General features: G+C 38.1%; 1 protein-coding gene and 1 long non-coding RNA gene across 2 annotated transcripts in view; one reads left to right on the top strand and one right to left on the bottom strand.

Moving 5' to 3' along the window:
* The window catches only part of LOC145720744 (uncharacterized), a 253,598-nt gene that overhangs the window by 151,362 nt on the left and 75,871 nt on the right, over positions 1 to 26,365 (top strand). The gene's annotated exons all lie outside the window — the stretch shown is intronic.
* Positions 22,936 to 26,365, bottom strand: part of NDUFB3 (NADH:ubiquinone oxidoreductase subunit B3) — a 9,423-nt gene continuing 5,993 nt past the window's right edge. Inside the window, exons 2-3 of the mRNA XM_006745904.3 lie at positions 25,283 to 25,424; positions 22,936 to 23,230 (exon numbers count right to left, since the gene is read on the bottom strand). Of these exons, the coding sequence (XP_006745967.1) occupies positions 23,074 to 23,230; positions 25,283 to 25,422 (297 nt within the window). The 5' untranslated portion in view covers positions 25,423 to 25,424 and the 3' untranslated portion in view covers positions 22,936 to 23,073. The remainder of the gene's footprint in view (positions 23,231 to 25,282; positions 25,425 to 26,365) is intronic.

Raw genomic sequence — 26,365 nt, 5'->3', positions numbered from 1 at the left:
TGAGCCACCCGGGCGCCCCACAAATGACCCATTTTAAAAATGTGCCGAAGGGGCGCCTCGGTGGCTCAGTTGGTTAAGCGACTGCCTTCGGCTCAGGTCATGATCCTAGAGTCCCGGGATCGAGTCCCGCATCGGGCTCCCTGCTCGGCAGGGAGCCTGCTTCTCCCTCTGACCCTCCTCCCTCTCATGCTCTCTGTCTCTCATTCTCTCTGTCTCAAATAAATAAATAAAATCTTTTAAAAAAAAAAAAATGTGCCAAAGATTTGAACAGACACTTCACAAAATAGGATACACAATGGCCAATAAATACATGAAATGATATTTGATATCAATAGTTATTAGGGAAATGCAAATTAAAAGCCTACTTTTGGAATGGCTAAAATCAAAAGAACTGACAATATAAAGTATCAGTGAGAATATGGAAAAACTGCAAATTTAATACAGTGCTAGCAGGGGCTACTGAGTAGCTCAGTTGGTTGGGTGTCTGCCTTTGGCTCAGGTCATGATCCCAGAGTTCTGGGATGGAGCCCCGCATCGGGCTCCCAGCTCAGCGGGGAGTCTGCTTCTCCCTCTGCCTCTCTGCCCCCAACCCTGGCTTGTGCGCTCTCTCTCTCTCGCTCACTCCCTCTCTCTCTCTCAAATAAATAAATAAAATCTTTAAAAAAAAATACAGTGCTAACAGAAATGTAAAATGGCACCACCTAGAAAACAGTTTGGCTATTTATTATAAGGTATACTTACCATATGACCCAACAAAAGTACTCTTCAGTACTTATTCAAGATAAATAAAAGCATATATCTGTACAAGGCTTGTATATGAATGTTCATAGCAACTTTATTCATAATAAAACCAAACTGGGAATAACTTAAATATCCATCAATAGGCAAATGGAATACTACTCAGCAGTAAAAAGGAACAAGCAACACATTTATGCAACAACATGGATAATTATGTCTGATATGCATGCTAAAGTATTTAGGGGAAATGTACTGACATCTTTAAAATACATCAAAAAATAAGATGGGTTGATAAATGGACACAAGGATGTATTAAAGCAAGTATAGTAGAATCTAATACAGTCGACCCTTGAACAACACCTTTGAACTGTGCAGGTTCACTTTTATGCAGATTTTTTAAAGTACTGTAAATGTATTTTCTTTTCCTTATGATTTTCTTAATAACATTTTCTTTTCTCTAGCTTACTTTATTGAAAGAATACAGCCTATAATACATAAAACATACAAAATCTGTGTTAATCAACTGTTTATGTTATTAATAAGGCTTCTGGTCAGCAGTAGACTATTAGTAGTTAAACTTTTGGGGAGTCAAAAATTATAGATGGGGGCAGCTGGCTGGCTAAGCTGGTGGAGCATGTGACTCTTGATCTCAGGGTTGTGGGTTTGAGCCCACATTGGGCTAAAAAAAAGTTGTACATGGACTTTTGACTGTATGGGTGATTGGCACCCCTAACCTGCACATTGTTCAAGGGTCAACTGTAGTATAATCTAGTGGTAGGTATGTGGGTGTTTACTGCAAAATTCTTTCAGTTTTGTTCTGTGATTGAACGTTTTTATAACAAAACGTTTGGGAAGAAAGCATTGTGCTGAGTGAAAGAATCCAGACACACAAAAAGTACAAATATGGTTTATTTTACAGTACACAAAGTACTGTATAGTTTATTTATATGACATTCTATAACACAAAACAAATCTATGGTGACAGAAAGTAAATTGGTGTTTGTGGGCAAGGAAAGTGTTGATTGTAAAGGGGCATAAGAAAAATTCGGGGGTGATGGAAATATTCTGTATACTGATTAGATGGCAGTTACATGGGAGTATATATTTGTCAAAAGTACTGAACCATACACTTTATTTATTTTTTAAAAGATTTTATTTATTTATTTGTGAGAGAGAGAGAGAGAGATCACGAGCAGGGGGGAAGGGTAGAGGGAGAAGCAGGCTCCCCGCTGAGCAGGGAGCCCCAGGCAGGACTCGATCCCAGGACCCCGAGACCATAATCCGAGCCAAAGGCAGATGCTTAACCGACTGAGCCACCCAGGTGCCCCTGAACCATACACTTTAAATGAGGGCATTTATTTATGCAAATTATACATTGATAAAGTTGATTTTAAAACAAACAGGCTAACAAAAGTGGATTGGAAGCGCTGAGCTTCTAGATAGGTCTAATCCATTCTGAACATCTCAGGGTAGGATCTGGTTGAGCTATTTCCTTGGGGAACCTCCATTGTCAGTGCGTTCAAAGTTTTCCTTTAAATTGTCCAGATTTAGCAGGGATGACTCTTTTAATCTGCCACCTGCAAAGGAAAGGCCTGGCTGCCACAGCTCCCCAAGTAGAGTGGAAGAATATTGATGAGGTCTCCTCATCCGATAAACATACCTCATCTTAGATGGACACATTTGATCTGCCCCCCTTCCCACTTATTAAAACACTTTCTTCCTTTCTTTCCCCCTTTCTTTCCTTTCTTCCTTTGCTTCTAGGAGCCAACTCTCTCCAGATTAACCTCCCATCTCTCTGATCATTCCTGGTCTCTTTACAGATAGATTTCCTTTCCTTTGTTTGCTCCTTAAATATTGGCTCTGTCCTTGACCCTCTTCTTTTTGTCAACCAGGATTTAATTATCTTTTGTTGCAGTGATCACACATCCCTCTACTGTGTTTCTCTAGTTTCCACGTCCACCTGATTTCTCCTATGGTCTGGTCGGAGTTCTGTCATCTGCCTTCATGAAGCACTAAAGGAATATGTTGAGTACAGAGTGTGATAGAATGAGACAGTCAAGGTCAGAGGAAAGAGAAATCATCAGAGCCCAAGGCCACCAGCTGGTTCAGTGATGTCCCAGGCCTGGAGGGAGATGCTGACACAGATGGAGGCCAAGCCTAGGTACAGATGTGGCATTTCCATGTCATGCTGCTGCTGTTCCTTACTTTCAATGACCTACTTCCATGCTGTTGCCCCACAGCGAGGAGCCCTTTCCTAACACAAAGTAAATGTTCAGACACTCTGGTTTTCCTTTCTTTATGAATGAACATTTTATAATAAAATGTTAGGAAAGAAAACATTATGCTAAGTGCAAGAAGTCAGACATGGAAGAGTACATAGTGCTTCAGGGCCTAACACTGAAATTAAAAATAGGGCTAAGCCCCATGGCTCAGGGCAGACTCCAGTGGAGAAACTGTCATGCACATATACCCTCCTGGGCCCTGCAAAGGTACTTTGACAAGGGAAGCTACCATTTGAAAATCGGCATGCAGTGGGTGATAGCTACGATTTTATCATGGGCACATTAATATGCTCTTTATACACATCAATTCATGTAATTCTATGTCAGAACCATTGTCCTCATTTCACTAATCAAAATAACAGGCTTAGAGAAGTGAAATAAGTAAGTAATCAGAGTTCAAATAATTGGCAGAGCTTCTGTTCAAAAGCAGGGAGTCTAACTCTAGAGCCCAGGCTATCAGGCTTGTTGACTGTTGTTAACTAGAAGTAGCTATGTTGAGAATAGAATGCCCTCTACTCCCACTTCATATGGAGATAGTGCTACCACTGATCTACTGTCTCCATGGTTTTGCTCTTTCTAGAATGTCACATAGGTGGGATCATACAATATGTATCCTTTTCAGATTGGCTTCCTTCACTTAGTAATATGCATTTAAGTTTTCCGTGTGTCTTTTCATGGCTTGATAACTCATTTCTTTTTAGCATGGAAAAATATCCCATTGTCCGGATGTACCACAGTTTATTTATCCATTCTTCTACTGAAAAGCATGTTGTTGCTTCCAAGTTTTGGCGATTACAAAGAAAGCTGTTATAGACATCTATGTGCAGGTTTTTGTGTGGACATAAAACTGCAACTCCTTTGGTCTGGTTGGAGTTGCAGTTTTATGTTGTAAATACCAAGAAGCAGGATTTCTGGTTTGTATGGCAATAGTACGTTTAGTTTTATAAGAAACCACCGAACTATCTTCCAAAGTGTTGGTATCTTGCATTCCCACCAGCAACATATGTAAGTTTCTGTTGCTCCACATCCTTGCCAACATTTGGTGTTGTCAGTGTTCCAGATTTTGGCCATTCTAATAAAAGCATAGTGGTATCTCATTCTGTTTTAATTTGCATTTCCCTAATGACATATGTTGTAGAGCATCTTTTCATATACTTATTTACCATCTGTATGCCATCTTTGGTAAGATGTCCATGAATGTCTTTGGCCCACTTTTAAATAAGATTGTTTTCTTGTTGAGTTTTAAGATTTCTTTTTTTATATTTTGAATAAAAGTCCTTTATCAGATGTGTCTTTTTTGCAAATATTTTCTCTCAATCTGTGATTTCTCTTCTCATTCTCTTGATATTGTCTTTCTTTTTTTTTCTTTTTTTCTTTTTTAAGATTTTATTTATTTGTTTCACAGAGAGAGAGAGCGAGGGCAGGAACACAAGCAGGGAGAGTTGGAGAGGGGGAAGCAGGCTTCCCGCTGAGCAGGGAGCCCGATGTGGGGCTCGATCCCAGGACCCTGGGATCATGACCTGAGCCGAAGGCAGATACTTAACGACTGAGCCACCCAGGCGCCCCATTGATATTGTCTTTCACAGGAAGAAATTTTTAATTTTAATGAAGTTTGTCTTATCATTTATTTATTTCATAAATTGTGCCTTTGGTCTTGTATCTAAAAAGTGATTGCCAAACCCAGGGTCACTTAAGTTTTCTCTGATGTTATCTTCTAGGAATTTCATAGTTTTGCATTTTACATTTAAGTCCATGATCCATCTTGAGTTAATTTTTGTGAACAGTGTAAGATCTGTGTCTAGATTCAATTTTTTGCATGTGTATGATCCAGTTATCTCAGCATCATTTGTTGAAAAGACTATCTTTGCTCCATTGCATTATCTTTGCTCTTTTGTCAACAGTCAGTTAACTGTCTTTATGGGGGTTTGTTTCTGGGCTCTCTGTTCTGTTCCAATGATCTATTGCCAATGCCACACTGTATTGATTACTGTGGTTTTATAGTAAGTCTTGAAGTCAGATAACATCAATCCCCCAACTTTGTTCTTCTTCAATATTATGTTGGCTATTCTGGGTCTTTTGCCTCCCCATACGAACTTTAGAATCAGCTTGTCAATATCCATAAAGTAATTTGCTGGGATTTTGTTTGAAATTGCACAGAATCTATGGATCAAGTTAGGATTGGTTTAGTTTTGGGGAGGACTTATAATTATTGGGGAGCAGGGGAAGTATTATTTTGGAGATAAAGGAATAATAAATAAGTTAGTAAAAATCAGCTATAGACAGGGGAGGGATTTTAGCATAGGCTGTATATTAGATAATATTGCATATTTACATTAAATTTCTTGGGTGTGATAGTGGTATTGTGATCATGTAGGAAAATGTTCTTGTTCATAGGAGGTAAATATGGAAATATTTAGGGATAAAGTATCATCATGCCTGCAAATTAGTTTCAAATGGTTCAGCAAAGTGTGTGTGTGTGTGTGCGTGCACATGTGCGCCTGCATGTTTATAAAGAGACATGTAACAAATATGGCTGATTGTTACCAACTGGTGACTCTAGATGAAGGGTATATGTGTATTCTTTAAACTTTTCTGATTTTCAAACTTGAAATGTTTGAAAATTTAAAGTTGAAAAATGTTTATGTGTGATTCTGATATTCTACCAATTGTATTTGAAATGCAATGCAAGATATTTCATACACATCATTTTGTTTTAAAATGTATTGAGTTTGGGGGAGGATATAAATATAAACATCCCCTGTACAAATATTAGTTAAAAACACTGTATCAAGGAAAAAGTATGTTCTCTGAAGTTTGGTTATTAAAAAGCAAGTTACAAAAGAAAATAAATGAATAAAAATAAAAAACAAGATACATTCTACAGGAAGACAGGAATCAAGGATGCTTTGCAGGATGTGACTGTATATATCTGGCTTCTTTCTTGTTTATTTTTACCCTTCATGACTAAACAACCTCATGAACCAGGGACCATGACTCTTTTGCTTCTCATTGTATACCCAGCACTTAGCACAGTTCTTGGCATATAGTGGGTCCCTGTATAAGCTAGGTAACACTCACTACTTTAACAAAGTGACCCCAAAATAGTTGTGGTTTAGTACAATAGAAATTTACTTAGTCATTACCTTGCTAAACAATGCAGGTATTTCTGGCAGACAGCTTCCTGCCATGCAGTGATTTCAGAGACTGAGACTCCTTCATATTTTGGCTTCATCATTTCCAGGGGATTTGTTATCTTCAGCAGTCAGTCTGCAGAAGGGGAAAGAGTGTGAAGAAGGCATATCTGCTTCTTAAAATCCTTGTCCTAGAAATCATACATCTCATTTTCACTCATGTTCCATTGGTGAATACTAAACATATGGCCATACTGAGAAGCAAGATGTGTATGTGTATGGGTGGAGGGTAGGGGGTGTATGGAAAACCACAGCGCCTGAGCTCGCAGTCCCTCCCCAAGCACAATTCTATCATATGGAAAGAGAGTGGATTTTAAGTAGACCGCTAACCATTTCTCCCATAGTGTTTAAATGTTTGTTGAGTGAGTGAAAAATGCTTCTGGGACTGCCTTATTCTTTGCAAATGTAATACCATCTAAATCTCAGAATGTGGAGAAGCTCAGATGCAGTTCATGCAACCACTGGTGGTTCTGTTGATTTTATAGTTCTTCTCTGGCAAGATGTAGTAAGAAGGCCTAGAGTACCCTCCTGTCTAAAACAACTTAAAAACCAGATCAACAAAATGTATGAAACAACAGTTTGCAGACATTGGATGTCAAATAGCGTAGGACAGTGATCCTTGAGAGAGGTGAGCCCTGTGATTTTCCTAGCTTGCTGCCTGGAAAGTTTCCAGGTTGTGGCACAGGGAGAGAGAACTCAGGCAAAGCCTAGTCATCTCCTTTAACTGTGGAGACACAGTCTTGGGAGGCTAAAGTGCCTAGAGTTTGCAGAGCATAGTACCAGAGATGAGAGCAATGCACAGAGAGACAGCTCTAAGGATCTTCAGAGAGTTCCCCTGAAGTTTTCAGCTAACTACTAATCAGTGCACATGAGGGGAGAAACCATCCAAGTGTGTGGGAGAACTACCTGAAAGAAGCAGAGGAAACAATTCTCAAAGCTCATCCAGAGACAAGAATGAATCAAGTTTGCACCAGACAGTAGAAAATCTTATAATTCATGGATCACTGAGCAGTGGAGGAACATTAGCCCTACACTCAAAGCTACTCTAGACTCATATATATAAGTTAAGAGCAAGCCTCAAAAAGATTGAACTGTTTATAAATACTTTAACTGCATCTCAGGACAAAGCTCAAAAATATTTATAGATACAAAAATATCTAGCACCTGACAAGGTAAAGTTCACAAAGCCTGGCATTTAATTTAAAAATTACAAAAATATAAAGAACCAGGAAAAGGCAACCCATAATGAGGATAGCAATCAATCAACAGAATCAGCTCCAGAAATGCCACAGATAGTAGAATTAGTAGACAAGTATATTAAGAAGAAACTATAACCATATTTCACACGTTCAAAAAGACAGAGGAAAGATTGAGCATATTAAGTCAAAACATTAAAGATATTAAAAGATCCACAATAAATTCTAGATTAAAACTACAGTGTCTGGGGTGAAAAATATACTATATGAGGGTAGCAGTAGATTAGATACTGAAGAAGAAAAGATCGGTGAATTTGAAGACATAGCGATAGAAACTATGCAAAATGAAACACAGAGAGGAAAAACACTGAAAGAAAAAAATAAACAATATCAGGAAATCTGTTATATAATTTTAATCAGCCCAATATATATGTCATTAGAGGCCCTCAAGAAATATATGAGGGACCGAAGAAAATACTTGAAGAAATAATGGCTGAAAACTCCAAATTAGATAAAAGTTACAAATCTGTAGATCAAAGATGCTCAATGAACCAAAGAACCCCAAGTACAAGAACCATGATAAAAGTACACAAAATAACATGTTAAATTGCTTAGAACCAGTGATATGCCCCTGGATATGACTGACCTGTCATTCTGTCCCATAACTTTCCCTTTGGACAGGAACTGAGCTAAAGATACAATATCTCTAGAATATTGCCAGAATATGAAGTCTAGTATCTGCTCCATTCCAGAATTTTTAAATGAATCAGAACAGCCCTAAAATGTGGATCCATCCCCAGGCAATACCAGCTGTCACTAGTGTTCATCCAGACAGCTGTCATTTACTGCCCAGAATTGTTTCATTTATTTTCTTTGCCTGCCTGGCTTGGTGGTCCCCTTGAGTTTTAATCTATCCTCACATCCTTTTTACTTGCACAGTTCATTTGGACAGGATTTTTTGGCTTTAGCTTTCAGTACTCTTTCCAGACCTGATTGGGTAAATGCCCTCTACCCCAGACCTCAGGACCAGATAGGTCAAACACCATCCTACCAGTTTTCCTGTGAAAATTTTCCAGGAAATTTGAAAGAGTAGATCTTAAAATTTCTCATCACCAGAAAAAAAAATTTAGCTATGTGAGGTGATGAATGATAACTAAACTGATTCTGGTGATCATTTTGCAATATATGCATATTTTAAATCATTATTTCATATACCTAAAAAAATACCATGTTGTATATCAATTATATCTCAATTAAAAAATTTTCCAAAAATAACTTAAACTTTCTGACTATGTGACCAAACTCTAGGTAATGTTGGGATCTACCTGGGTGCTATGAAAGTTTTATCAAGTTGAGAATTTCATGGAACTAGAAGATATTATGCTAAGTGAAATAAGTCAATCAGAGAAAGACAATTATCATATGATCTCACTGATACGAGGAATTTGAGAAACAAGACAGAGGATCATAGGGTAAGGGAGGGAAAAATGAAACAAGACAAAACCCGAGAGGGAGACAAACCATAAGAGACTCTTAATCTCAGGAAATAAACTGAGGGTTGCTGGAGGGGAGGGGGGTGGGAGGGATGGTGTGGCTGGGTGATGGACATTGGGGAGGGTATGTACTATGGTGAGCACTGTGAATTACGTAAGACTGATGAATCTCAGACCTGTACCCCTGAAACAAATAATACATTATATGTTAATTAAAAAAAAAGAAACCCCCCAAAAAAAGAAAATTGAAAATTTCAATCATATAAATATGGAGCCTGAATTGAAATATGCCTTCACATCAATTATGCTTTAAGAGAAATAGCCATCTTCTTACCACCTCAATCAAAATTGAGTGATAACTACTAATGCTATTGACACAAATACTAACTCTATAACAAGATACTTTTATATAAATAAAGTTGAATAAAGTATTTTTGGACATCTGTATTACTGCAAAAAATTAATTTTGGAGGAATTGTTTGCTTCTATAGCTATCATTAAAAAACTAACCTACATACACGGATATCTGATCATATTGCTCTTTGTTAAAAAACACTTGGACATACTTCTGCTGTACAAACAATGTTCAAGTATTATTGTAGAGTCATATGTGGCTTATGTGTACAATCCTAAAATAAACCAGAATGGGTGGTGCAGCTTTGTAGTCCCAAAGGAGGCTAAGACAAAAAAAGATTTGGAACACAACTTTATTCTTAATTTTGGTAGACGTTTGGTTCCAGTAAGTAAGACAAGGAGTGAAAAGGAATGTGGGAATTCAAGAATACAGCCTGGGGCTTCAACAAGTTGCTAGATGGTGAGCTTTGGAATTCTTACCGCACCGCAGCTAAACCTATGTGATTTGTGTGTTAGTGAATGGAGGTAATTGTGTATAAGAAGTTTAAATGAGAATTTATACTCTTCATTTAAAAAGCAAATATGATAGGGCACCTGGGTGGCTCAGTTGGTTAAGCATCTGCCTTCAGCTCAGCTCGTGATCCCGGGGTCCTGGGATCGAGTCCCACGTCGGGCTCCCTGCTCAGCGGGGAGCCTGCTTCTCCCTCTGCCTCGCCTGCCGTTCACCCTGCTTGTGCTCACGCTCTCTCTCTGTTAAATAAATAAAATCTTTTTTTAAAAAAAAGCAGAATTGATGCATAGACATTTTTTAAAGAAGACATACTGATGGCCAACAGGTACATGAAAAGATGCCAAACATCACTAATCATCAAGGAAATGCAAATCAAAACCACAATAAGAAATCACCTCTATCTGTTAGAATGGCTATTATCAAAAAGACCAAAGGTAACAAGTGTTGGTGAGGATGTGAAAGAAAGGGAGCCCTTGTACACTGTTGGTGGGAATATAAATTGGTGCAGCCACTATGGAAAACAGTATGGAGGTTTCTCAAAAAACTACAAGTAGAATTACCATATGATCCAGCAATTCCCCTTCTGGGTATTTATCTGAAGAACATGAAAACACAACTTGAAAAGATATCTGCACCCCCGTGTTCATTGCAGCCTTATTTATAATAGCCAAGATGTACAAACAACCCGTGTCCATCAGCGGATGAATGGATAAAGAAGATGTGGTATGTATGTATGTATGTATGTGTGTATACATATTTAAATATTTAAATAATTCAGTAAATATTTAAGTGAATGAATAGAATTTAAAGAAAAGAAACTGAGACGTCTGCTTCTTTTCTTGTTAAAATTCCATGGATCTCCTTGACTTGGATCTTCGAAGAAGGTTGGACAAGAATGCCACATTATTTGCACTCAGGAGTTCTGTTTCTTGTAATTCTGACAAAAGAAAGCACATGACCAATGTGTTAAAGGAGAAATGTTTATTGCATGCAATGGCCAGAGAATAATTGGTTGCATGCAGCAGAAATTGGTCTTGACCTCTGATGGTTAGTATTTGTATCACCAACTCAACAAATAAGAAAAGATTATATAGCATGTGTCAAAAAGCTTAGCCCTAGCTCAGTTCTAATGTCCTTGCCATGGGTTTGGGGAAGGGCTTTCCAATCCCAGAACACATCACCATTCCAGGTTTTTTGTGGGGGGTTTTTTTTGTTTTGTTTTGTTTTTTTAAAGATTTTATTTATTTATTTGACAGAGAGAGGCACAGCGAGAGAGGGAACACAAGCAGGGGGAGTGGGAGAAGCAGGTTTCCCATGGAGCAGGGAGCCCGATGTGGGGCTCGATGTGGGGCTCGATGTGGGGCTTGATCCCAGGACCCTGGGATCATGACCTGAGCCAAAGGCAGACGCTTAACGACTGAGCCACCCAGGCGCCCCTCACCATGACAGGTTTTTTGTAAATAATGTCAGTTTTCTGATAGGCAGCTGGAATCCTGGAAGCCTCCTAGACATTGGAAAATATGTGAATCTCCCCATTCTTCATTCCCTAAACCGTTATAGATTCATAAATGAGGTGTTAATATGCAACAAATCATCCCTATCACGTCACTTGTATTTTTAGATCTCTAATGAATTCATTCATTCAATAGATACTTCCTAAACACCTAACACACAGGTATAGTCCCTGTCTTCAAGGAGGCCATGGTTTAATGAGGGAGTCAGGCAAGTAAATGAATAATTATGATGCATTATAAGTGCTGTAATAGAAGTATGTCTAGGGTATAGGCTATAAAAGATTTCTTTCATTGTCTTATAAATGTAGAAATTGATAGATTAGACTTATAATTGCTGATAAACCCAGATCAAATATAAGGAAGCATTTACAGGTCATGAATTAAGGAATTAATACCTTGAGTTTAATCCCTGTATTGTTAAATATATGAATTGTTGGGTTTGGCCAGCAAATCCTGAGTCAGTGAATGAAAAGATTACTCCAGACGTCTAAGTAGGAGAAAGGAGAAGGCAAGGGGGGACCAGACACTCTCGTGGTGAAAGGTCCTGAGCCAAACTTTGCCTCCACTTTTATTGTGAATGTTACCAATACCATAAGGGAATGAGAAAAACAAAACGGAGGGGCACCTGGGTGGCTCAGTATTTAAGCGTCTGCCTTGGGCTCAGGTCACGATCTCAGGGTCCTGGGATCGAGCCCCGCATCAGGCTCCCTGTTCAGTGGGAAGCCTGCTTCTTCTTCTCCCACTCCCCATGCTGTGTTCCCTTTCTCGCTGTGTCCCTATCAAATAGGTAAATAAAATCTTTAAATAATAATAATAATAATAATAAAAAGCAAAAAGGAGTGAGAAGCCTTAAAAATCAGGGCAATGGCATAGGGAGTATTGTGTGATTAGAACGAGCTGTGCTCATGACGCATGTGCAGACAGGAAGTACATGGAGTACATGACCGCCAAAGATAAATGTTTCTCCGAAGTCAAGCATTTACTCCCTGGATGAGTACATTGAGCCGCCAAGAGGATCTGCCTGTTTTCAGCCCAGAAACTACAAAGGAGACCCAGTTTTCTGGACGCTCCTTCTTTGCTTTTCAATTAGTCTCATCCAGGGAGGCATGCATTTATTAAATCTTACTTAGCCAGGCATTATGACTGCCCATAAACTGTGACCTGTTTCCTTGTTAGAATTTAATCAGCATCTACAGATATAGTTCTAGTTTTAATTTTGTTTCACTAGAAAGTCCGGTCTCCACATACGATCTAATTTTAAGACTTTATATCTGTGTTAAACCCTCACGGGTTTATATTACTATGACGTGGGATTCCCAGGTCTGGGTGCTACCACCGTCGGTGAACTTCATTCTTCCTCAGTAAAATGATCCCATCTGTGCTACCACAGGCATTCTTTATTTTTAGGACCCTTATAGCTACTATGAACCACAAAGTTGGCTTTCAGTACTATGTCTCTGAACAGTTAGTATTTCCCACAGAAATTTGGTAGCAATAAATGAAATAAAATATACCATATATATAGCACAAGAAGAGCTATAATCACACAACATTCACTTAATTGTGTAATTCATTTAAATGTTTCATGCAGGGGCTCCTGGCTGGCTCAGTTGGTGGAGCCTAGGACTTGATCTCGGGGTTGTGAGTTCCAGCCCCATGTTGGGTGTAGAGATTACTTAAAACTTAAAAAAATAAATGTATGATGCAAACATTTTTTTCCAATCTCCTTGCTCTTTTGCCGTAAGGTAAAAATGTCTGATTAATGTATTTAAATAACTAAATTTATAAAGTTGTTGGGTTAATTACCAGATCAGCAGGAAAATGTAGGTTTAATGCCTTTATTATTTCCAAATTCAGTTTGGGAATTGAGTAATTAAAATTAGAGTAGGTGGAACATTTGTAGGGGGTATAAATGCTTTTTTTATAATGAGATTTAATTAATTTTCAAATACTGTAATTGGTAAAAATCTAAAAGCAAAATATTTCTTTTTAGACATAATTTGCTTTGAAGAGCACTGTTTGGAATATTACTAAAAATTATTCTTGGGGTGCCTGATTGGCTTAGTAGAGTCTGAACTCTTGATCTTGGGATTATGATGTTAGAGCCCCATGTTAGGGGTAGAGATTACTAAAAGAGTTTACTTTCAGCTTTAAAACACAGAATGAAAATGTATGACTTTGCCAAATGACAGAAAACCTGATTTACATTATATTTTAAGTGTATGTAGTCTTCTTATTTTGTAATAGATTCCCAGAAACATAAGTCTTTTGCAATGACCAAAATTCTTTTCAGTTAGTTTTGTAATTTGGGGCCACATTTCAAGAGTTACTTCATTTTCTTTTTTCTTTCTTTCTTTCTTTCTTTCTTTCTTTCTTTCTTTCTTTCTTTCTTTCTTTCTATCTTTCTTTCTTTCTTTCTTTCTCCACGTGAGATTAAACAGAAAAACACACAGACCTTGAGACAAGAGATTTTTTTCTTTTTTTCTAAGATTATTTATTTACTCTTTTTTTATTTTTTTAAATTTTTTTATTTTTAAAAGATTTTATTTATTTATTTGACAGAGAGAGAGAGAACACAAGCAGGGGGAGCAGCAGGCAGAGGGAGAAGCAGGCTCCCCGCTGAGCAAGGAGCCCAATGTGATGCAGGGCTCCATCCCAGGACCCTGGGATCATGACCTGAGCCAAGGGCAGATGCTTAACCAACTGAACCATTAAGGCGCCCCCCCCTTTTCTTTTTAAAGATTTATTTATTTGTTTATTTGGCAGACAGAAAGAGAGAGCACACAAGCAGGGGGAGCGGGAGAGGGAGAAGCAGGCTCTCCACTGAACAGAGAGCTCGATGTGGGACTCGACCTCAGAACCCCGAGATCATGACCTGAGCCAAAGGCAGATGCTTAACCGAGTAAGCCACTCAGGTGCCCCTTATTTATTTACTTTAAAGAGAGAGAGAGAGAAAGCAGGGGGAGGGGCAGAGGGAGCGGGAGAGAGAGAATCTGAAGCAGATTTGGGGCTGAGCAAGGAGCTGAGGCGGGGCTGGATCTCAGGACCCTAAGATTAGGCCCCAGGCCAAAATCTAGAGTCAGACACTTAATGGACTGAGCCATCCAGGTGCCCTGATTTTGTCTTTTTTTTTTTTTTAATAGCTGAAGCTATGTTTTAAATTGTTTGTATGTATCAAAGGTAATTCAATTTAAGACAATATACGGAATTTGGGGCACCTGGGTGGCTCGGTCATTAAGCATCTGCCTTTGGCTCAGGTCATGATCCTGGGGTCCTGGGGTCGAGCCCCACATCGGGCTCCCTGCTTGGCAGGAAGCCTGCTTCTTCTTCCATTCCCCCTGCTTGTGTTTCTGCTCTCGCTATCTCTCTCTGTCAAATAAATAAAATCTTTAAAAAAAAAAAGACAATATATGGTTTTTAATAATATAATCTTTGAGTTAGCATTTTGAATATTTTATTATATATAATATTTATAATATATAATAATGTAATACAACATAAAAATAAAATATTATATACTTTTATGTATAATGCAATATATAAAATTAAGGTAAAGCTTCTCTTTGCAGTAGATCCTTTCTGATAGAATCATTGGCAAGTAAATGCAATTTCCATTAGGTGTTCTAGTCTCTTAGTTTCTGAAGCTGATGTTCCAACCCAAAACGAAAATATTTTAAAAGGAAGAAAACCGGGGTGCCTGAGTGGCTCAGTCTAAGCGTCTGCCTTTGGCTCAGGTCATGATCCCAGGGTCCTGGGATCGAGCCCCGCATCGGGCTCCCTGCTCTGCTGGAAGCCTGCTTCTCCCTCTCCCACTCCCCCTGCTTGTGTTCCCTCTCTCGCTGTGTCTCTCTCTGTCAAATAAATAAATAAAATCTTTACAAAAAATAAAAAAATAAAAGCAAGAAAACCCCCCAACACCAAAGCCTTCTTCCCCCACTTCCCAAATTGATATTGGAGGTAAGCCAAAACTCACTAGGAGGATTCCACTCCCATTAGCATAGTTATTTGAATTTGAATACCTTGCAACTCTAGAGATTTTGAGGATCAGAAGGATTATATCAAATTTTGAAGCTCATGTTGCCAACTGAATGAGAGGCTGTCATGAAAGAACATTCAATTTCTGTTGTAAACTACCTGGGTTTTATGTAATAAGCCAATATGTTGAAAAAATACTTTAAAAATTTATGAGTTTTTTGAATGCTATTTTTTTTTTTAAAGATTTTATTCATTTATTTGAGAGAGAGAGAATGAGATAGAGAGAGCATGAGAGTGGGGAGGGTCAGAGGGAGAAGCAGACTCCCCGCCGAGCAGGGAGCCCGATGTGGGACTCGATCCTGGGACTCCAGGATCATGACCTGAGCCAAAGGCAGTCGCTTAACCAACTGAGCCTCCCAGGTGCCCGAATGCTATTTTTTAATGACAACAGAATATTATGAAGAGAAATCACATTAAACTCCAATCTTTGTCTTAACATTTTATATGTAATATGTAAATATTATCATCTATGTACATTAAAAATGCACATAGAAATTAAAGTTAAGGCAAAGATTAAACATTTTAAAATATTTGCTTATCATGATGACTACATGCTATCATTAGTTAATAGATCAGTGTACTCTTCATGTTTTAAGCTTTTATTTAAATTCTAGTTAGTTAACATATAGTGTAATGTTAGTTTCAGTAGTAGAATTTAGTGATTCATTACTTACATACAACACCTAGTGCTCATTATGACAAGTACCTTCCTTAATCCCCATCACCCATTTAGCCCATCCCCCTGCACCTCCCCTCCACAACCCTCATTTTGTTCTCTATACTTAAAAGTCTCTTATATATAAGTTTGTCTCCTCCCCTCCCCCCTTGCCTTTTTTCTTTCAGATCAATGTACTCTTAGGGCAAGGTTTATTGTACTAATAGTGGGTCCAAGTCCATATTTTGGTCTTCTTGATTTTTTTTTTTTTTTTTGGCTGGCTGTTTCCATGATTAGATTATTGTATTGACCCAGTAATGTTGCTGACAAGAGTTTATAGCTCTGTTCTTTTCTTCTTGTTTCTTGTTTTTCCATTACCGGTATTAGCTTCAATCAGCAGTTTCTTTGTAAAAACCTTCCTAAGTCACTTATCTACTTCATGAAGATTAGTTTAGTTAAAACTAGTAGATAATAGGGGCGCCTGGGTGGCTCAGTTGGTTGAGCGACTGTTTTGGGCTCAGGTCATGATCCTGGAGTCCCACATCGGGCTCCCTGCTCAGCAGGGAGTCTGCTTCTCCTTCTGACCCTCTCCCTTCTCATGTGCTCTCTCTCTCTCATTCTCTCTCTCTGTCAAATAAATAAATAAAATCTTTTTAAAAAGATTTTATTTATTTATTTGACAGAGAGAGACACAGAGAGAGAGGGAGCACAAGCAGGGGGAGTGGGAGAGGGAGAAGTGGGCTTCCCGCTGAGCAGGGAGCCCGATGTGGGGCTCGATCCCAGAACCTTGGGACCACAATCCGAGCCGAAGGCAGATGCTCAACGACTGAGCCACCCAAGCGCCCCTAAATAAATAAAAAATCTTAAAAAAAAACCTAGTAGATAATAAATTCGACAAACCAAACACATACAAAGTACCATCTGCAGCAATTTGCTGAAAAGTTCCTTTATTCTCTCCTTTGGAGGGTACAACTCCCACTTTCCCTTCAAGATACCCTATTTACTATAAATTCTATGTGACCACTTGGAATCCACCAAATGAGGAAAATCCCACTGTCAATTTATACAATAAACTTCAGCAAACTTGAATTCATTTTTATTAAACATGAAAAAAAATATATGTAAGTTTAAATATTTTCTCTTCTCTCCTTAATGGGTAGTCTTGCACCTTCCTTGAGTTGCATGTATCCCATTTGGGGGACCATCATGTTAGAAAATGAGTCTATTTTCTTTTTTTCTTTTTTTTTCTTTTTTGACAGAGAGAGAGAGACAGCGAGAGAGGGAACGCAAGCAGGGGGAGTGGGAGAAGCAGGCTTCCCGCTGAGCAGGGAGCCTGATGTGGGACTCAATCCCAGGACCCTGGATCATGACCTGAGCTGAAGGTAGACGCTTAATGACTGAGCCACCCAGTCGCCTGAGTCTATTTTCTGATAACCAAAATTTTAAAAGAAAAATGGTAAATATGATCAGAAATAGGGAAGAGAATGAGAAGAATGAAGGGTAGGACTCAAATTATTTTTCCTGGAATACTTCTCTCTAGCCCCTAATTTAGTGGGCCTTGCCAATGTCCTATGTCTCTATGAAGCTAAAAAAATTACTTTAATATGCAGACTGTGCATTTTCTTTAAACCCCAATATAAAGCATCTTCCTTTGGGGGTGCCTAGGTGGCTCAGTTGGTTAAGTGTCCAACTCTTGATTTCTGCTCTGGTCATGATCTCAGGGTCATGAGATTGAGCCCAGCATCAGGAGTCTGCTAGAGATTCTCTCCCTCTCCCCCTACCCCTCCCCCTGCTCACATGCGCTCTCTCTCTAAAATTAAAAAAACAAAAACAAAAAAACGAAAGTATCTTCCTTTCCACAGTATCATTAAAATCTACATTTGATTGAGGTGGCAAGTGGATGACTGTAAATACACCCTATGCCTGTAATTATACACTGAATACTAAGTTCCGCTTGTCTCTACTGTTCCCATCATGCCAGTATCCTGCAACCCCTTCTTCTCCTTTTTCGTTTTCTTCTAATTTGTTTCTTCTATCATATTGACCATTCACATGTATAAATACTTATTGTTTCCATGTTTTTTCTTTATGTACATTTTCTACCCCACCTTGTCCCCTGACACCCTCTATGTTACTTTTTTTCCTCTCATCTTACTTTTCAAAAAATGTGTGAATCTGCTTTAGTAGGTGTATCAAAATAGTTTTGTTCAAAGTACAGGAAGACAATAAAATTACTGTAAAATTAGATAGTTCTGAGATAAGATCTAAAAGAATAATTTTATGACATTTTATAGTACTTATCACATACAACATGATAGGTACTGTAATATGGTGGTTACTATGGAGTCAGACCTGGATCGAAAATCTAACTCTGGAACTTACTAGCTGTGTCATCTTTTTTTTTTTTCTAAAGATTTTATTTATTTATTTGAGAGAGAGAATGAGATAGAGAGAGCATGAGAGGGGGGAGGGTCAGAGGGAGCAGGCTTCCCACTGAGGAGGGAGGCCGATGCGGAACTCGATCCCGGGACTCCAGGATCATGACCTGAGCCGAAGGCAGTCGCTTAATTGACTGAGCCCCCCAGGCACCCTAGCTGTGCCATCTTAAGCTTTGTTAATTCACCATGGATTTGCCCTATATACAAAATGGAGCTAATAATATTTTTACATATAGTCATCTACAGTGCTTATTTATGAGGCTAGTAAACACATAATTAACATTACTTCCAATTGTACTTCGGTCATACATTTTTTTTAAAGATTTTATTTATTTGAGAGAGAGAGAGAGAGCATGGGTGGGGGTCAGAGGGAGAAGCAGACTCCCCGCCAAGCAGGGAGCCCGACAGGGGACTCGATCCCAGGACTCCAGGATCATGACCTGAGCCAAAGGCAGTCACTTAACCAACTGAGCCACCCAGGTGCCCTGGTCATACATATTACAGGTGCCCCTGCCTTCGGCCCAGGTCATGATCCCAGGGTCCTGGGATTGAGTCCCACTTGGGGCTCTGTGCTCAGCGGGAAGCCTGCTTCTCTCTCTCCCACTCCCCCTGCTTGTGTTCCCTCTCTCACTGTGTCTCTGTCAAATAAATAAACAAACAAATAAATGAATAAATATATAAAAAGAATGAATATTACATTTAACTGGTTCTAGTCCAAGTAATGGCAATAGCTAAGATGACTGGTTTGTATTCTCCGCAGCTCCCAAGGAATTCAGGCAATAGTTTTCAAATTAACAAAATACAAGGAAAACTTTACTCCTTGCTTCCAGAAAAAATTATGATGGATAATAAATACTTTAAAATAGGAGAGAAAAATTATTGTTATTCTCGGTTATAAACATGTCAAGCACTGCACTTTCCATCTTTTCTGCACCTAACCCAGCAAATGAGTTTACTCATGGATATTCAGAATATCTACTGTTTTTGTTTAATTTTTTAAGTAAGTTCTATACCCAATGTGGGGCTTAAACTCATGACCCTGCGATCAAGAGTCTCACACTCTACTGACTGAGCCAGCCAGTGACCCCAGGTTATCTACTTCTTGAGTGAGATTTGGTAGTTTTGTCTTTTTAAGGCCATTGTCAATTTCATCAAGATTTATTAGCATAAAGTTGTTTGCAAAATGCTTTTATTGTTTTAATGTCTCTAGGATCTGTAGTGATATCTCTGCTTTCATCACTAATATTATTAATTTGTGTCTTTTATCAGTTTGGCTAGAGATCAGTCTTCTTAGTTGCATTCCACAAATTTTGGTGTTTTTCATTTTATCCAGTTAAGAATTCCTAATTTCCCCGGGGCGCCTGGGTGGCTCAGTCAGTTAAGTGTCTGCCTTCGGCTCAGGTCATAATCCTAGGGTCCTGGGATCGAGTCCCACGTTGGGCTTTCTGCTCCATGGGGAGTGGGCTTCTCCCTCTGCCCCTCCCCTTCCGCTCTTGTGCTCTTGCTCTCTCTCAAATCAATAAAAAAATAAAAACTTAAAAAAAAAAGAAAAAAAGATTTTCTAATTTCCCTAGACCTCTTTTTTGAGCAGGGGGTATTACAAGTATGCCAACTAATTTCCAAATATGGGTGGATTTTTCAGATATGTTACTTTTAGTCTAATTTCTTTGTGATCTGAGAATGTGTTTGGTGTAATTTCAGTCCTCCTAAATATATTGTTTCATGGCCCAGAATATAGTCTGTTGTGATAAATGGTCCATGTGCACTTGAAAAGAATGAATGCTCTATTGTTTTGGGGCACAGTGGTCTATAAATACTACATCAAGCTATAGTGTTGGTTTTCTATAGGCTAATTTTCTACTTTTTCTATCAATTACTGAGAAAGGAGTGTTGAAACTGTCAACCGTAATTGTGGATTTGCCTATCTCTCCCTTTAGTTCTATTTGTTTCACATAATTTAAAGCTCTGTACAACTTCAGGAACCCCTTTTATCTTTTATTTCAAAATTCCTGTAGCTGTCATACTTTATTGTAATGGCCTGGTTTCAGATTACTAATAAACAAATCTGGACATATTAAAAAAAAATAAAGCTCTGTGCATATACATTTCGGATTTTTATGTCTTAATGAACTGAATCCTCCATTATTATGGAGTGAGAATACTCTTTATTCTGAAATTTATTTTGTCACTATTCTTTTCATTACTGTTTGCACAGTATATTTTTTCTATTTTTCTACTTTTACCCTAGGTTTTAAAGGAATTTTCATGTAAACAGCTTACACTTGGGTCTTACTTTTTTGCCTGACAATCTGTATTTTATTTACTTTATTTTTTAAAGATTTTTTTATTTATTTGACAGAGAGACACACAGCGAGAGAGGGAACACAAGCGGGGGGAGTGGGAAAGGGAGAAGCAGGCTTCCTGCTGAGCCAGGAGCCCAACGTGGGGCTCGATATCAGGATCCTGGGATCATGACCTGAGCGGAAAGCAGACGCTTAACGACTGAGCCACCCAGGCGCCCCACAATCTGTGTTTTGTTTTTTTTTTTAAAGATTTTATTTATTTATTTGAGAGAGAGAGAATGAGAGACAGAGAGCATGAGAGGAAGGAGGGTCAGAGGGAGAAGCAGACTCCCTGCCGAGCAGGGAGCCCGATGCGGGACTCGATCCCGGGACTCCAGGATCATGACCTGAGCCGAAGGCAGCCGCTTAACCAACTGAGCCACCCAGGCGCCCCCACAATCTGTGTTTTAATTGAAAGATTTTAGAGTTTCAATTTTAGACCATTCTACATTTAATATAATTATTCATATGATCAAATTCTTTTTTCATATGATCAAATTTAAATCTACCATCTTGCTATTTGTATTTTTCCTATTGTTATTTGTTGCTTGTTAAACACTTTCCTTATCTTTTGCAGTCTTTTTTATTACTCCATTTTACCACATTCCATTTACAACTATTAGGAATTCTTGTCTCATGTATTTAGTGATTCCTCAAGTTTATGTTTATAAAGAAGAAATTTATAAAGAAAAAAAATCACCCTGGAGTTTTATATTAACTTTGTTATTCAAGCTATAATATTACCTCTTCAAGAAGCTGAGTTTGTCTCAACTTAGAAATTTAATTAATCAAAATTTAAAAATTCGGGGCAACTGGGTGGCACAGTCAGTTAAGCCTTCAGCTCAGGTCGTAATTTCAGGATCCTGGGATAGAGTCCCATGTTGGGCTCTCTGCTCAGCGGGGAGCCTGCTTTTCCCTCCCCCCTGCCCTTCCCTGGCTTGTCCTCCCACGCTCTCTCTAATAAATAAATACAAAAAATCTTTCTTAAAAATTTAAAAATTCAGTGTGGGAAGAATGTGTAGTTTGTTGTTAGAAATACAGAAAAAAATGTCAAACTTTTCAAATTGTTGGGATAATGAGGACTAAGGGTAGATAATATCACAATAAAGAAAAATGAACATGATACATGGATATGTCAATCAGAACTGGACAGCAAGTGTTTTACAGTATAATCTAAAGCACTTTCAGAGGATGCTAAAAACAGCCAGGCTAATTCCCATTTAAAATCCCGTTAGAGTACACCCATGTTCATAGTAGCATTATTCACAATAGCTAAAATGCGGAAGCAAACCAAGTGTCCATCAATGGATGAATGGAAAGGCAAAATGTAGTATATACATACAATGGAATACTATTCAGATTTAATAAGAAATTCGACCCATGCTACAGTATGGATGAAACTTGAAGACATTGTGATAAGTGAAATAAGCCAGTCAGAAAGAGACAAATACTATATGCTTCCATTTATATGAGGTACATTTGAGTAGCCCAAATCATAGAGATAGGAAGTAGAATAGTGGTTGCCAAGGGCTGAGAGAAGGGGGAATGAGGACTTATTGTTTAATGGCATAGACTTTCAGTTTTAAAAGATAAAGAGTTATGGGGATGAATGGTGGTGATGGCTGCACATTTTGATTGTATTTAGTACCACAGACTGCACACTTAAAAGTAGTTAAGATGGCAAACTACCACACTAAAAGAACTTGAAAAAACAAAAAACAAAACCTTTTAGAACATATCCATTTGTTCAAATATATGCTGGCTTAGTGCCATATGCAGAATGCACTACTGCTGGTACTCAGTCTCCCCCCATATTTCAAACCAAATCTGATAATGGCTTGAGACATTTTTTTTTTTAAAGATTTTTTATTATTTATTTATTTGAGAGAGAGAGAATGAGAGAGAGCACATGGGAGGGGGGAGGGTCAGAGGGAGAAGCAGACTCCCCGCCGAGCAGGGAGCCCGATGCGGGACTCCATCCCGGGACTCCAGGATCATGACCTGAGCCGAAGGCAGTCGCCTAACCAGCTGAGCCACCCAGGCGCCCGAGACATTTTTTTAAAAAGTAATCTTCACAGCTAACATGGGGCTCGAACCCATGACCCCATGACCCCATGACCAAGAGTCGCATGCTCTGCCAACTGAGCCAAGACATTTTTTTTTTTTAAAGAATTATAAAAACAGACTAGCATATGTATTCTTACTTTATTAAATCTTACTAGTATTCTTGAAGGGAAAAACACACAGACGAGTAGGCTACATTGAATAAATCTTATTTTTATAAGAGAATTAAGAAGCCTTTAAGATACTTCCAGGTATTATCTTCAGTGATGCTTCTTATCTTTATTCTTGGACTCCAGGTAATATTCCGCCCCTACAGCTACCACAAATGCTGCAAATCCCCATTTGAATCCTTTTAGTAATGCACCAACAAAGGAAACATTGTTTGCAAAGCCACCCATATATCTCCAAGCTTCATTGCTAGAGGAAAAAAAGGGAAAAATTATAATCACACACAACTTATATACATTCACTAAAACAGATTTAATTTTCATCCTAACAGACTTAAATGCAACCTTATATAAGATATCTAAGTGGATCACAATAGAAGTCTTTCTGTGATATAAGATAATTAGGTCTATACACCCACATTTCACATATAAAACAGAAGAAAAAGACTTGATTTCACTGTCATTAATATTTAGGATTTTATAGAATTCCCAAATGCAAGGCTCACTTCAGCCTATTCATTAGAGGTCAGGTGTGTGGCTTTGCCCACACCAGTCATTACAGCATTATTTAAAGAGGAAGTTAGAAACTTGGGCATTAAACTTTGCTCTGTCACTTAGATTCACAACCTTTTAGGCTAGACAAGTTAGGGCCTGCTTCCTCTTTTACTCAATGGTGATTACTATCTACCTTATAGTGTTATTATAAAGATTAAACAGGTAATGTATGATATATTCTGGCACAGAGAGTATGTATACACCTAATATTATTATTCTTCCAGAGAATCAGAGCTTTTTCCTGTTATAGCTGCCTGAGCTTTAGAATACGGACTTCTAAAAAAAAAAAAAAAGAAAAAAGAGGACTGACTTCCTGCTCTGGCCATCATTCTTCTGAGTATCTTGAACAGAGAAATAAACAGAATTCAGAGAGCTCTAGTGAAAAAAAAAGTCTTCTCTCACAGGTAGGGATAAATGAGTGGAAAAAACTATGTTATATAAAAAAAACCCCACTTAACTCTAAAAATCTGACTTAGTAGAAAATATGAGAGTTAATCAAATCTAATTCAGATACCAAAACCAGACAAAGACATTAGAAGAAAACTACAGGGTAATATCCTTCATGAACAGAGATGCAAATATTCTCAACAGAACTTTAGAAAATTGATTCTAGCAATATATGAAAGGATAATATATCATGATGAAGGGTTTACCTCAGGAATGCAAGATTAAAAAAAAAAAGGAATGCAAGATTGGTTTGATATTTTAAAATCAGTAAGAGTAATTAATCATATTAACAGAATGAAAAACTGTATGAGCATCTCAATAGATGCAGAAAAAGCATTTAAAAAAATTCAACACTCAAGAGAAACTCCACAACTTGATGAAGGGCATCTATGACCACCCTACAACTAATATACTTAGTGGTGAAAGACTGAATGCTTTCCCCCAATTAGGAACAAGGCAGGGGCTCCTGGCTGGATCAGCTGGTAGAACATGTGACTCTTGATTTCACAGTCCCACATTCTGCAGAGATTACTTAAAAAGATTAAAAAAAAAAAAAAGGAACAAGGCATGGATGTCAGCTAACAACACTTTATCCAACATTATACTAGTAGTGTTAGCCAGTGTAATAATGCAAGAAAGAAATAAAAACTTTACAAATTGAAAAGGAAGAAGTAACACTGATTTTAGACAAAATGATCATCTATTAAATTCTAAGAAATTTGTAAAAAAAATCTGCTAGAACAAAAATGTGAATTTAGCCAAGAAACAAGATACAAAGTTGATATATAAAACTCCATTGTATTTTCACATATTAGCAAAGAAAATTGACAATTTAACAATACCATTTACAATAGCATAAAACACGGAATAATTCAGGATAAATTTAACAAAATATACACAAGATTTGTTTTTAAAGCAATAGAACACTACTGAGAAAATTAAACAGAATCTAAACTGTCCATAGACTGGAAGATTCAATATTGTTAAGATATCAATTTTTTTAAGTTTTTATTTAAATTCCAGTTAGTTAACATACAGTGTAATATTAGTTTCAGGTATACAATATAGTGATTTAACTTGTTAAGACATCAATTATCCCCAGTTGAGCTCTGAGTTAATGTGAACCCAATTAAAATTCGAGCAGCTTTTTTGTAGAAACTGAAAAGCTTGTTTTAACATTGAAATGTAAATACAAAGAACATAGAATAGCTAAATAAATCAAAAAAAAAAAAAAAAGAAAGAAAAGGAACATAGATACTGATCCTCTAGAATAAATTCTATCTAAATTATTTGTTCTTACCGGCCCCATGGATCCCTTAGCCCTCGTGTAGCCAGCCTCTCCTGGACAACTGCTAATGGTGTCCCTTCTATCTTCCATTGTTTATAATCTGGAAGTTCCAGTTTACTAGGGCCGTGTTCATGCCCATGTCCGTGGGCCATGTCTAAAGGATAAGATTAACATAAAAGAGAACTATGCTGATTGTAGATATCAAATACCCAAACATTTGTTAATGTTTTAAAAGGAAAGCCAATATAAATACTTGAAAATTCTGAGGTAACAGGTTTTATAAAAAGCACCCTATTACATAACTAGTGTATATTCACAGTTAGGAAATACACATATACAAAATATAAAAAAGAAAAAAATCAATAATCCCACCACTTGGGACACCTGGGTGGCTCAGTTGGTTAAGCGGCTGCCTTTGGCTCAGGCCATGATTCCGGGGTCCTGGGATCCCTGCTTAGCGGGGAGCCTGCTTCTCCCTCTGCCTGCCGCTCCCCCTGCTTGTGCGCTCTCTCCTTCTCTTCTCTCTCTGACAAATAAATAAATAAAATCTTTGGAAAAAAAATAATCCCACCACTCAGAGATAACCATTTCCTATTTTGTTCCTTTCTTCATTATAAGAACAGCTCACATTTATTGTGCCCTACATGCCAGGTGCACCAAAGTGCTTTAACATGTATAAATTCCATTACTCCTAAAACAACCCTTTGAACTTAAATTACAGTTATTATCACCATTTTACACATGAAGATAATGAAGCTCCAACAAGGTAAGGAACTTTCTGAAGGTAACAAAAACAGTAAACGGTACAATTGGTCTTGAACCTTGCAGTTTGGTTTCAGAGCCCTTGCTCCTTTTTTTTTCAAAGATTCTATTTATTTATTTATTTATTCGACAGACAGAAAGAGAGAGAGAGAAAGCAAACACAAGCAGAGGCAGAGGGAGAAGCAGACTCCCCGCAGAGCAGGGAGCCTGATGTGGGGCTCGATCCCAGGACCCTGAGATCATGACCTGAGCTGGAGGCAGATGTATAACCGACTGAGCCACCCAGGAGCCCCTGCTCCTAACTTCTAAGCAATACTGTTTCCTTCTTTTTAG

The sequence above is a fragment of the Leptonychotes weddellii genome, chromosome 3, assembly GCF_054177405.1.
Source record: "Leptonychotes weddellii isolate Sample4059 chromosome 3, ASM5417740v2, whole genome shotgun sequence".
NCBI classification, from domain to species: domain Eukaryota; kingdom Metazoa; phylum Chordata; class Mammalia; order Carnivora; family Phocidae; genus Leptonychotes; species Leptonychotes weddellii.
Note: the sequence above shows the minus strand (reverse complement) of the source record. Positions and strands in the feature narration are given on the sequence as shown.